The sequence below is a fragment of the Myotis davidii genome, unplaced genomic scaffold (genome assembly GCF_000327345.1).
Source record: "Myotis davidii unplaced genomic scaffold, ASM32734v1 scaffold1673, whole genome shotgun sequence".
NCBI classification, from domain to species: domain Eukaryota; kingdom Metazoa; phylum Chordata; class Mammalia; order Chiroptera; family Vespertilionidae; genus Myotis; species Myotis davidii.
The window spans coordinates 877286-890691 of record NW_006284850.1 but is presented as its reverse complement, the minus strand read 5'-3'; the positions used below and the strand labels follow the sequence as shown (position 1 = coordinate 890691).

At 42.4% G+C, this 13406-nt stretch overlaps 1 protein-coding gene across 1 annotated transcript in view; it reads right to left on the bottom strand.

The window, feature by feature from the left end:
• Positions 1–8363: 8363 nt before the first annotated feature.
• Positions 8364–13406, bottom strand: part of MAOB (monoamine oxidase B) — a 40762-nt gene continuing 35719 nt past the window's right edge. Inside the window, exons 12-14 of the mRNA XM_006755187.2 lie at positions 11182–11293; positions 10561–10623; positions 8364–9242 (exon numbers count right to left, since the gene is read on the bottom strand). Of these exons, the coding sequence (XP_006755250.1) occupies positions 9090–9242; positions 10561–10623; positions 11182–11293 (328 nt within the window). The 3' untranslated portion in view covers positions 8364–9089. The remainder of the gene's footprint in view (positions 9243–10560; positions 10624–11181; positions 11294–13406) is intronic.

The following is a 13406-nucleotide window of genomic DNA, read 5'->3' as shown; positions in this document are numbered from 1 at the left end:
CCAGGTATCAAGCCTGCATCCTGGGCATGTACCCTTGACTGGGATCGAACGCGGCACCCTTCAGTCTGCAGGCCGACACTCTATCCACTGAGCCAAACCGGTCAGGGCTAAAATTGTATTTCTTTTAGACGCTATATTGTACTGGGACCATCCTAGATGTTCTGCAAGCAGCCTATGTTATCCTGGGCTAGACAAATTCTGAAAACATATAGCTAATAGTTCCTGGCATCTTCCATGCTGCCTAAGAGTCCTGTAAGATTAGTTGAGGGATCTCAGTGGAACGAAGCAGAAAAGACCTCTGCAACACTGCCCTGAAAAGACCCACATCTAACCTGGGAAACCATGCGCCCCAAAATGGATAGACACGAAATAGGCCTGGTAGTGAATTTGATTTATTTTCAGAAAATGAGCAAAGGAGGTCTGCTTGTGCAGTATGTGTCTTCAGCCAGCTAGCATTTTATAGCATCAACCAGTGGACATGGGAGATGCAGGTGTGGGGCCCTTAGATGGGCCCAGTGAGGCTGCCAGTGTTAGATGGGCCTTGTATTTAGACTGGACAGAGCTGCAGTCCTAGAGGCAAGTTTACTGGCAGGTAGAAACCATTCAGACAGGCCAAAGGGAGTGAGGGCAGATCAGCTTCTTTCACAAGCAGCCCAACCACTTCTGCTATGTGAGCCATTTTCATGTATGGGCTGCATTAGTTTCCTATCGCTCCTTGTAACAAATTATCACAAACATAGTGGCTTAAAACAACACAAACTTTGGTATTTTATTTCTGGAGGTCTAAAAATCAAGGTGGCAACAAAGCCAGTTCCTTCTGGAGGCCCCAGGGGAGAATACATTTCTGCCTCTTCTAGCTTCTAGAAGTTCTGGCATTCGTTGGCTTGTGGCTACATCACTCTGGTCTCTTGCTACCATGGATGCCTCACCTGTTCCTCACTTTGACCCTTCTGCCTCCCTCTTATGATGACACTTGTGATTATGTTGGACCATTTGGATAATCCAGGATCATCTCCCTATTTTATATTCCTTAATCATCCTGAAGAGTCCTGTTTGTCATGTCAAGTAATATGTTCATAGGTTCCAGGGTTAGGGCATGAACACCTGTGTCAGGACCATTATTCAGCGTATCACTCAGGCCTTGATGTTCTTGAAAACCAAGAGTTAAATGCCAGTATCAGCCTGTCCTCAAATCCTTGTGATCACAGGCACCTAAACTTGGAGCAGTAAGTATAATGTTTAATTATTTAAAACCATATAGACTCTTCCCTGCTCCCACCAATAAATGCCATCTCCTCTACCACCACACACCTTAATAGAGCCTTTTTAAGTTTTGTCTGCTAGATACAAAAAGATTGAAATCTGATCCCCAGAAGCAAATGTATTTGTCTTACATAAGCAAAAAAGGAGACTCTAAATTTGCATCTAGAGAACAGAAATTTCTATTCTCTAATCCAAATTCCTTGGCACCCTGTACATGAATGTTGTGCTCTTTTTTTAAAAAAAAATATATATATATATATATTATTGGTTTTTTACAAAGAGGAAGGGAGAGGGCTAGAGAGTTAGAAACATCGATGAGAGAGAAGCATCGATCGGCTGCCTCCTGCACACTTCCCACTGGGGATGTGCCCACAACCAAGGTACATGCCCCTGACCAGAATTGAACCTGGGACCTTTCAGTTCCCAGGCCGGCGCTCTGTCCACTGAGCCAAAGGGTTAGGGCTATGTTGTGCTCTTATATGAACCTTCTCAGGCTCCCCCTTTAGGAGTCGGAGCCTCAAAGTAAAGTATCCTATCAGACACTGGTCAATCCTTGACCTCCCAAAAGACTACCAGGAAACATGATCCAGGAAAGCTACTGCAATAAAGGGAACATCACATTGACCAAGTCTTAATAGTGGCTCAAACATTAGGAGAAATTAGCACAGGGTTTATAGGTTTATGAGGTTTCAACTTGGGCTGGGTGGTTTTTAAGATCGGTTTTGCAAGGCAGAAAACTGGTTGGGATTCGCAAAATCTATGCCATAGTAAATAGCTCGGGGTCTTGAAGTGAATCTTGAGCAAGCAGTTAGTCTTGATAAATAATGAAGTTTTGTGAGTTCAAAGTTTTATATTCCAGAAGCAAGTATTTCCTGGTACATGTAGCCAAGGTATTTTGACTGGCTCCCATATTGTTTAGCTCAGGGATAGGAAAGTATGATGGTTTCAGTTCTTAGGCTCAGCACAGAACTAAAAATACTTATTATTGCTGCATCCACATTTACATTAGTCAGTCCTAAGAATTTTCTTTAGAAACAGATGATTCTTTGTTGTCATGCTCCTTTCTAAAAGACTGTACATGTTAAGAGCTCAGGTTTCTGAAGTCAGTTAGACCTGGTTTTGAAACTTGATATTAAACATATGCAGTTGTCCTCAGCATTCAGTAGGATAATGCAGGCAAAGCTGTCAGTAATAATAAATGCTGGTCTTAAAAAAAAAAGATTCAAGATCAGTTTATGGTCTACTATGACTCCTACTTCTGAAATACACCTTAAATTACTTCTCTCCTCTACTAATACTGTATATATTTGTTTAAATGATATTTCATGTCTCCCCAAATGATAGGCTCCGCCACAAAGGGGTTATATGTGTGTGGAGATTTGGAGGCCATCAGCTCTCTGGATGAAGGTACAGGGTCTTTCGTAGCTGGATCCCCCAGGCTGCTCACTTCCAGGCATGGAGTAACCTTATCCATTTCCCTTTATGCCATACAAATGAAATCCTGTTTTTTTCTGGGGAATCACTGCCTTAAGCCAGTATTTTTAGTGCACATGGAGATATTAGCAAATAAGGATCAAGGGTCGTTATTAATATTCCGCTCTTACTATAAAACATCATTGTAGGAGAAAATTAAAATCTACTGTCCTTTCCCTGGAAGGCTGATGCTCAGTGCCTGGTATCATAATGATAATGACATAGCTTCAAAGGTATCCAACCACAAATTCAGGTTTGCTACTCTTTAATTATTTTACTCCCATTGTAACATGTCCTCTAAAGAAGGAATGCAAATGAGCCAATTAGTAACCAGAGGTCAGTCTGGAAGAAGTAATTGACAGGACCAGTCCTCAGATCTCACCAGGGCTCCTTGGATTTAAATTGGAATCCAAGAGAGAAGCATTTATTCATTATTTATTCCACTCGATCATTTATGACATGCCCAGTCTCAAGGGGAAGCTGGAGATCAGGACGAAATACAAAATTAACAAATCAATATTAACAAGCACAGAAAGAAAGAAAGAAATCCAGTCTCACTCTGACACTGGGCACACCCAGGAAGGACACCCTGGCAACTTTCTCCTCCATCCCCGGCACCCCTCCCACTCAGCAACCCGTATAAATCTGTCCACAGTAGAAATTTCAGGTTAGGTAAAGAGAAGACAGTATTGGGAAAAGATGGTTGTTTAGCATTAGATGGGTGGTTTCAAGCACTTGGCAGATAACATCCTTCATGAATCAATGTGTAGGAAAACTGGGTCTGTGTGGTCAGTCCCTCTGAGACAGAAAGAAGGAGCCTATGTTTGTACCAATTCTGTCTCCCATGTCAGTGGTCGGCAAACTCATTAGTCAACAGTGCCAAATATCAAGAGTACTTCTTCAAAATAGACTCCCCCAGGCCGAAAACTGACTTCTGTGCATGGGCCACGAAGTTTTAATCGCAGTGTATGTGCGCGCCCGCACGTGGTATTTTGTGGAAGAGCCTCACTCAAGCGGCCAAAGAGCCTCATGTGGCTCGTGAGCCATAGTTTGCCGACTACTGTCCTAGGGCATAGGCAAAGCAATTTAGTGGGGTAGACAGGGTGAGCAAAGGGTAGCTATAGCCTAGGTCAGTGATTCTCAGCCTTCCTTATGCCACAACCCCCATCCATAAAATTATTTTCGTTGCTATTTCATAACTGTAATTTTGCTACTGTACACAGTATGTAATTATATATGTGTTTTCCGATGGTCTTAGGCAACCCCTATGAAAGGGTCGTTCGACCCCCAAGGGGTCGTGACCCACAGGTTGAGAACCGCTGGCCTCGGTGGTCAGGGAATGTTCAGAGGGAAGGTTGGGTTAGCCCCGGAAGAGTCCAGCCACCCTTGGTCTGGGTTTTCAGGGTGTTTCAGAGTATGGCAAAGGGTGACAGCAGGTCATCTAGATCCAGGACACTTTCAAGCTTAGGCAAGAAGGCCCCCCCACGCAAGGAGCAGATACTGGGCCTCTTCTGGAATTCCCAGGAGAATGCTGATGGCTATGGGACACTTAGCCTTATCCTATCCCCCTCAGGCAGACCCATCTTTGTGAGATGATGAGGGCTGAGATGCAGTCCGTGGCTATTAGTCTGCATGGTTATTAGGGCCCTTTAACTAAGCTGTTCTCACTATATCTCCCTATGTGGTAGGGATATAGTTGGAACCCAGGTGCTGTCAATCTCTTACCCTTTGCCCCCACAGCAGCTAAATATGACTTTTCATACACCTGCCAAGGCCTAGGCCCCTGAATCCACTGGACTAGTCTCTATAGAACCTTGACTGAATTACCTGCCATCCTAACCTGGGATCTTGCTGGTTTGGTTCACTCACCTATCTGGGTTACCCTACCAAGGCATGTAATACTGTATGATTGGCACTGTGAGCCTAGATCAGTGATGGTGAACCTATGACACGTGTGACAAGCGAACTCATTTTTTTGGTTGATTTTTCTTTGTTAAATGGCATTTAAATATATAAAATAAATATCAAAAATATAAGTCTTTGTTTTACTATGGTTGCAAAGATAAAAAAATTTCTATATGTGACACGGCACCAGAGTTAAGTTAAGGTTTTTCAAAATGCTTACACGCCGAGCTCAAAAGGTTCGCCATCACTGGGCTAGATGGATAGTGGTGGGGGAACAGCCTCGCTGGACCCAGCCGACTCTCCATTCCTTGGCTTCGTAAAGAAGGAAATTCTGGGCTGAGTGGCTAATGACAAAATGTTCAAAGTCTCCAGGCTGACAACAGGAGAGTATGCCCAAGGCCAAGGAAATAGTACTGCCTGCAGGTACAAATCCCAAAGGAAAGTAAGCAGGCCACAGTCCACCTTGGGCTTAAAAATGAGTTATATTCAGCCAATATCTGTCCTTGACCTGTGGACTGGGGGCCTGAGCGTTTGGTAACAATGGAGGTAGAGCAGGAGAAGAGAAGAGCAGGTAGAGAACAACATAGGACCAGAGAAGAGGTATGGGTTGTGAGGATGTGGGGTTTATGGCTCATGTCAGTTCTAACTTTCCTGAAACAGCTGGTGGTCTTCCCACTGCTCCCACAAAACTGCGGAATTTTCTCCTTGGTTTTCTGTAACGTAGGTAAGATTCTTGTATTGAAAAGCTTTTGACAGCAGGTTAGAAAAAAGAAAATATAATACAATAAAATGGCCTAGAGGTAAGACAGATATGTCAAACTAAAGAGCAAAAGTTCAGCGTTGGTGGTATAGTGGTGAGCATAGCTGCCTTCTAAAGAGCAAAAGTTCAGTACCACTCAGCATTTTGCCTTCAAGGGAAATGGATTTTCAAGGAGAATAAACTGAATCAGAATGCTTATGGAAGAAATGATTCATGGTTGAGATATAAAGAAAACTGAAAGAAGTCAAAGAGATCATAGGTAGAAGCCAGTGTCTGAAATGTCATGGTATATGATTTGTCAGTGGCTCATTGTGTAGTCTCAGCAGAAATGACAAGAACAATTACATCAGAAAGTAGAAGTCAAGGGTAAGTTCAGGGTCTAATTAGGTCAATTATTTCTAATACAGGAGCTTGGCCTCTAGCGTCCACAGACTAAAATGTCAGTAAGATCACTCTCTGGGAGAATTTTCAACTCAGATGAGTCTTCTTCAGTATCTAAAAATAAAACTTACAGGAAATAAACCACAACAACAAATCCATGACCACATTTCACCAACTTGTCTATACAGTCCCCTAGACTCCAGAGCATTCTAGAATATTCTAGTGTGTGTGTGTGTGTGTGTGTGTGTGTGTGTACCACAACTTTTATCCATTGATCCCCTGATGAAAAGTTACATTGTTCCCAGGTCTTGGCTATTATCAATAACTAGAGGCCTGTTGCACAAAATTCGTGCACAAGTAGTGTACTTAGGCCTGGCCAGTGATCAGGGCCAATCGGGGCCTTCCAGCTAATGGTTGGGTCCTCCCTACCCTGGCTGCCGGGTGCCCACCAGGCCTTCCTTCATTCCATGCCACCCCCTGGTGGTCAGCGCATGTCATATTGAGTGATCAAACTCCTGGTCTCCTGGTCAAACTCCTGAGGGGACGCTTTGCATATTAAATATAGCTTTTTATATATATAGACTAGTGACACAGTGCACGAAATTTGTGCACATTAAAGGGGATTAATTAGAAGAAATATTTTAATATTGCTATTTGCCCTCTATAATAGAAGTGTCAGAGATGAAAGAGAATTAGTAAAATGTATATGAAAATCTTCCTCCAGTCAGAGTCGGGGGTGCACCACAGGACACAGAGTCAAGTCCCCGCCCACCCACGTGTGCCTTGAAATCGCACGAGACCCAGACCCAGCCAGCCCCACCCCCATTGGGCTAGATCCAGACCTGGCTGGTCCCACCGTTGTCAAGCCCCACCAGGTGGGGGGCACAGCCTGAAGTCCCCCATCAAGCTCTTCTGGGTGGGGGGCATTGTCTGAGGTCTCCCGGTCTGGTGCCAGGGCAGGGGGTGGGGCCTGAGGTCCCCCATCAAGCCCTGCCGCATGGGGGGCACTGCCTGAGGTCCTCTGTCAAGCCCCATAGGGGAGGGGCGGGGCGCAGCCTCAGGTCCCTGCTTATTGCTTGTTAAGGCTCATTTCAGGAACTTGGCCTCTGCTGTGGGTGCAGCCATCTTGTGTTACGGAAACCCCCGCCTCCGCTGTGGGTGCCTCCATATTTGTGGCAGTGTGACGGTCAATTTGCATATTTCCTCTTTATTATATAATATACTGACTTGAACATGGGGATGCAGATATCTCTTCAACATGGTGCTTTTGTTTCTTTTGGATATATTTTCATGGTATAATTGCTTAATCATATGGTGGTTCTATTTTTAATTTTTTTAGGAACTTCCATACTATTTTTCATAGTGGTTGCACCAAATACCACCCCCCCACTCCCAACAGTGCACAAAGGTTCCCTTTTCTCCATATCCTTTTCAGCACTTGTTTTCTCCCATCTTTTGGATACTACCCATCCTATCAAGTTTGATACCTCATTGTGGTTTTGGTTTAATTAATGTGTTAGAGTTAGTAATGTGACTACTTTAGGAAATTATTTTGGAGGGTAGCATGCTCAAGAAGACATCCTTATGTCAAGTTCATTACATTTAAAAATATATTTTTATTGATTTCAGAGAGGAATGAGAGAGAGAGAGAGAGAGAGAGAGAGAGAGAGAGAGAGAACAGAAATATCAGTGATGAGAGAGAATCATTGATTGACTGCCTCCTGAATGCCCCTTATTAGGGATTGAACCCGAAACCTGGGCATGTGCTCTGATGGGGAATGGAACCATGGCCTCCTAATTCATAATGTGACACTCAAACATTGAGTCAGAGCAAGTTAATTGCATTTTTAGACAGATTCAAAACACAAAATTTAAAAAGAAAGTCTTAGTGGGTTATTTAATTTCCTCATTTTTGTCTCTAAAGTTCCTATAAATTCATGAATGTAAATGTCACTGTAAAATCAGAAATTCTATACTATGATTGATTAATTCTAGGACATTTCTTAAATTTCATTTATGCTAAGATTACTAAGCTTCATTTTCTAAGGGAGAGTGAAAGAATGGTCACTTATGGATTTAAAATATATCCTGATAAAAGCTGACTTTGGAAGTCAAGAGATATGAGTCCTTTGAAATAATATCATTTGAAGAGTAGTTCAAATAGAATCTAATGAACTGTGAAACTATGGTTTTAAATTAATAAGTGTACCTGGTAAAAAGCTTTGCACTGATAAGTAATATGAAAGGTCAAATGAAATATTCTAGTTATCTTAATAGTTAAAGCATCTTGCTTATTAATATGTCATTTATTTTGACAGCTCTTTTTTTGGGGGGGGGGTGAAAGCAAGGAACTGTCTTTTTTAGCATCTGTGTCATATCACTATAAATCATTTACCAAGTGCTCATAAACATACCATCCGTGATGGATCACACAATCAAACTGCATCCATCATTTGGGCTTTAAAAAATTTTTGGTTAAATATGTTAAAGCCACAATTATATGCTGAATATTGTATTATGATTTAATCTGTCAAAACCTCAAAAAAGTCATTACTCAAAGAGAAAAAAAACAATAGACATTTGGCGAATCAATTTTATTGCATAACAATAGTAGGGGTAGTATAGTAGTAGTGGTACATAACAACTTAGTACAAAGTAAACCCATTCAAGAAGGTGTCATCAGCAACCATGGCAGGGAGCAGAGGAGGGTTATTGGGGGCATACAGACAAGGAGGTGGGGAAAGCAATGGACCTGTGTTCTAGTCTCCAAAACATCAGGGTCTTATTTCAGACCTTGGATAATTATATTCCACTTCCCTCAGCTTTAGTTGGCTCAAGTCTAAAATAGAAAATGAGGACTAGATGGTCTCCTAGGCCTACCACCTATAACAATACAGGATTCTAAGGACAAATGCAGAGAACTTGAAAGATGGGAATGGTACAGTTAAGAGTAAGGAGAAGCACAAAGCCACAGAGGTAGGGAAAAGCTATTTTTTTTTTTTTGGTGCATGGGCAATGTGTGTTGTGGGGCAACAAGGACCTTAAACAAGACTGGTTAACTACTGTGACGTTTCTGGGGGCAATAAATTTGCAAAAGGGCAAGACAGAGTGCTAAGCCTAGCACGGGACAATACGCAGGGACCAAATAGAGGAGGAGATACTGTTCCTATGGTCAGTAGTCTGACTTGTGTTGCTCCTTGCCTCACACTAGAGTCTGTATGTCTTCATGAAACTTTATTTCAACCCCATCCCCAAACCCACACACCAAGTAAAGTAAGAAGAAGGTATGGTTACAGATGCCTCCTCTTTAGAGCCGCACAAGTAGCCCCCTTTTATGGGCCAGGAAGCCAAGAGCAGTTGCTGACAAGATGGTAGTCAATCCAATCAGCCTCAGCAGGCCTGGCACGGAGGGCAAATGTCTCTCCAAGAAGGTCGTGTGAATGGGCTGCACAGGAACATCCTGGGGGCAGAGAACATTTGGTGTCAGTACAGGGCTTGTGCACTTCACTCCAGAAAGTCTGCATTTCCTCCAGTTCTCTGAACATGACTCACTCTTACCAACCTCTAGACCAGTGGTTCTCAACGTTCTGGCCCTTTAAATACAGTTCCTCATGTTGTGACCCAACCATAACATTATTTTCATTGCTACTTCATCACTGTAATGTTGCTACTGTTATGAATTGTCATGTAAATATCTGATATGCAGGATGGTCTTAGGCGACCCCTGTGAAAGGGTCGTTCGACCGCCAAAGGGCTCACAACCCACAGGTTGAGAACCGCTGCTCTAGACTGTTAAACATAACATTCCCTCTGGTCATAACACTCATCTCCATCCTCCATTTGGCCCTTTCCTTAACTAATTCTGACTCATCCTTCAAGTCTCAGTTTATACCTCACTTCCTCAAGGAGCCCTTCCTGTGTCCCCAGGCTTTTAACATTCTCAGCATGTCATCTTCATCACAATTGTGCTTCCTGGTTATCATCTGTTCTCTCAACCACATGTTGAGCTCCATGAAAACACTGCTGTAGCCTTTTCACAACAGCTGGTGCAGAGTTGGTGCACCATAAATACTTGTTGAATTGAATAAATCTATGGTCCACTCAGCCCTCAATCGCATATGTGACCAGCACTAAGAGAATGACTTGGACTGGTAGGGCTATTCGTTTTGACTTCATACTTAATAGAGGAATAACTTTGACCTTTTTGACCTTTGTCCTCTACAGTGCATTTCATTCTATCTTGTATGTGTCCTTCCAATCAGGAAGACTTCCTGGGGTTTTATTATGAAAATAATAATGTATATATGAAAAAACAAATTTTTAATCTAAATCTGCTCCGTTTCATTCATCCCTTTGCCCCATGGATGGGGGATACTGCTATATTTTTCTTTCCTTTTCTACCTCCTGTTGAGAATCACCAGATTAGAGATTTATTCAACAGGCATATGTTCAGTTCTTAATGTCTAGAGCTCTCAGACCAAAAAATTATTTTTCCTAATAATATGTAATGAATGTGGCAGCTACAAATTTATAAAAGTTCTAAATCTCTCACCTTTGACCTAGCCCATGCCATTAAACATTCATGGGTTGAAACACTTAGGGAAAGGTATGTGAATATATACAAATGTATTCTTTTTGAAAATAATTGTTTTTATTTTGGAACCTGGGACCCTTCAGTCCATAGGCTGACGCTCTATCCACTGAGCCAAACAGGCTAGGGCGAGAATAATTGTTTTAAAAAACAGAGACTTGAATTCATGAAATAAAATATAACCTACCACAAACTCTGGTTCAGACTGCCAGATTTCATCCTCTGGAATCTTCCTCATGGCATGCAGGATCTGAAAAGAACAAATACCCTGGTGAATAACAAAAGTAACACCATCTTTCTCCAAATCTGCTCTTTAAATAAAGGACTAAGTCTCACGATATCTATAAAAAATACCATAGTAACAGCTAACATAGTCCACTGAACCTTTAAAAGGTCCCAAAAAGTCTTTCATTGATGGCATAAGAGGCTCCAATCATTAGGCTCATCATAAATTGTATTTGTGAACATGACTTAATAGGCATGAGATCACAGGAATTGTCAGGAAATATAAAAATGAATTCTGAGTCCTAACAGAAACATGTTTGGTGCTATAATATTAGTCCTAGGTTATTTCTCAATGAGAGCCATAGTGATCTTTTGTCCAGTGCACTCTTTTATCTTGGCTGACATGATGGATATTTTCATTGTTACTTTTGGGTTAAAGTGTTTACTTCAACTGAGACTATTGCTCAAATTGTGTTTCGTGTGTCTACTGGAAAGTTGGCCTCCAAGATCTCAGACATCTTTAACCTACTTATCAGGCCCATGAGTTACCTCCTTCCCCACAACCCATGACTCCAGGCCCTACCTCTCGGGCTGCTCTCTCGCCAGCCTCCACAGCCCCCTCCATGTAACCACTCCAGTGTGTAGCAGTCTCGGTGCCTGCAAAATAAATCCTGCCCACCGGCTGGCGGAGTACCCTTGAAACAAAAGCAAAGAGGTAAAAGTGGTCAGTATCAGAGAACCAAAGAACCTTCCCATAATGACCAAGGCTGGTTGGTATCCTCAGATTCTATACATCAGTAAGTAGTACATTGTGAATTTTGGCAAAATGCTCACAGGTTCCTCCAGCTCTTGCATGATTCTTGTTACAGACAAAGTCCACTCCTGTACCAAGAGCTTACAAGTAAAGGGACTAACATCAATGGAGCATGTATTTCCTTCACCTACATGAAGTCATGTGTAGCTCCTTCTATGGCTCACTAACTCCTTATAAGCTGACACATGCCCCAGTTCCTTACTTGGCTATTTCACCAATGAACTTGGGAAATCACTACTCTGGCTTCCCCATCTCTTCAAGGACACACTACAATGATATTTCTAAGACCTTTTCCATTAGTAACATGTAACAATATCTGTGAGTCCGAAACTACCATTCATGAGCACTCACGTCTACCAGCATTGAGTTTTATTGCTTTACGTTACAAAGATTAACAAATTTGGATGCCCAGCACTCTTCTAAGTGCATTAGCCCTTTTCACAACCCTATGATGTTGGTCCTATTTTTATCCCCATTTTGCAGATGAGAATATAGAGGTACATATAGAGGTACAGAGACTGTAGTGAACATTATGATGCACTGCCCAGACCCCCTATCAAGAATGAAGGGCTTATTTTTAGCTGGTGGAAGTATTGCCAGAAGATGACCTTCTGATAGTAGTCCTCTTTGGAGATTGCCTCAGCTGAAGAAAATTGTCTTGCTCAAGGTCATGCCTCCTTTCAGCAGCAGTTGCATTCAATGACTGATTATTATGGGGTATAAAGACTGTTGGAACAACTTTTAAGGGCCATCCCTAGCTCCAGAGCTTCCTGTGGGGACAGCTGAGGCCTTTATTGGAACTGTATCACAGGCCAACTTCTCCCTCTGCCCACTCCTGTTTCCTTCCTCTCTCACAGGTGTTGATACCAAATGCTGTCCCTAGCATATATCCTGTATGCTCTTTGTTTCAGAGTCTGCTTCCTAACTGCTGGTTAGTCTGCTTCCTAACCAGCACCAAAGACAAAGTAATTTTTTCTGGGTCACAACTAGTACGAGGGAGGTGGTATCTGACTGACCCTAGAGCATACAATCTTAACCACTTGTTTATATTCCCTTCCTTACTGAATTATTTCTTTAATCATTTCAATCAACTCTATGACATAGTGACTATTATCATTATCCCATTTTACACATGAATAAACTGAATATTGGAGAAATGTGTAGTGACTTGTCAAGAGCCACACAGTTAGCAAATACCAGACTAACAAACAACGAAGACCTTGCTATCTGGTAGGCTTAGTTAACAAGTCATTATTGTTTTTTAAAATATATTTTTATTGGTTTCAGAGAGGAAGGGAGAGGGAGAGAGAGATAGAAACATCAATGATGAGAGAGAATCATTGATTGGCTGCCTCCTGCATGCCCCCTACTGGGGGAAGCTATTCTACAAGGCCATAGTGTGGGAAACTGTTTATTGCCTTCACTATCTGATAAGCTTAGACAAAGAACTCCTGGAAACCCCTCGAAGGCTGGGTGCCTTTGAAACCCTAGCAAAGCTCGGAGCTAGGAGTCACCTCTGTTTGTCCAGACAGTGGTAGCTGAAACTACTCCCCCATTTATTATTATGTAAATCCTTGCTGATGGGCTAGTCTGCCTGTTGCCAGGGGTCACCTGCCTAAGGGCTATGCTATGGGTGCATCCCAGAATCAATAAAAACTTGGTGAGGCCTGAGCACAGGGAGGCAGTCCTTTGGGACTTGCCGCCTGGTCCCCCAATATTGCAAAATTATCTCGTGTCTTTTTCTCGCATTTGTTGTGCGGCTCCTCTTTCAGATACCGAACCCTACTCCACGCGGGTCGTGGAAGGAAACACTCAACACTCAACCACTAAGCCATGCCGGTTGGGCAAGGCCTCTGTTTTTATCCCCTATGTTTTGCTTAGTATGTCCAAAACTAACACACATACAGTCATATATTGTGCACATCATAATACACTGTATACTACCAGGCCTTTTATCAGAAAACTAAACAGGCTGGCTTCATATAATATATTCA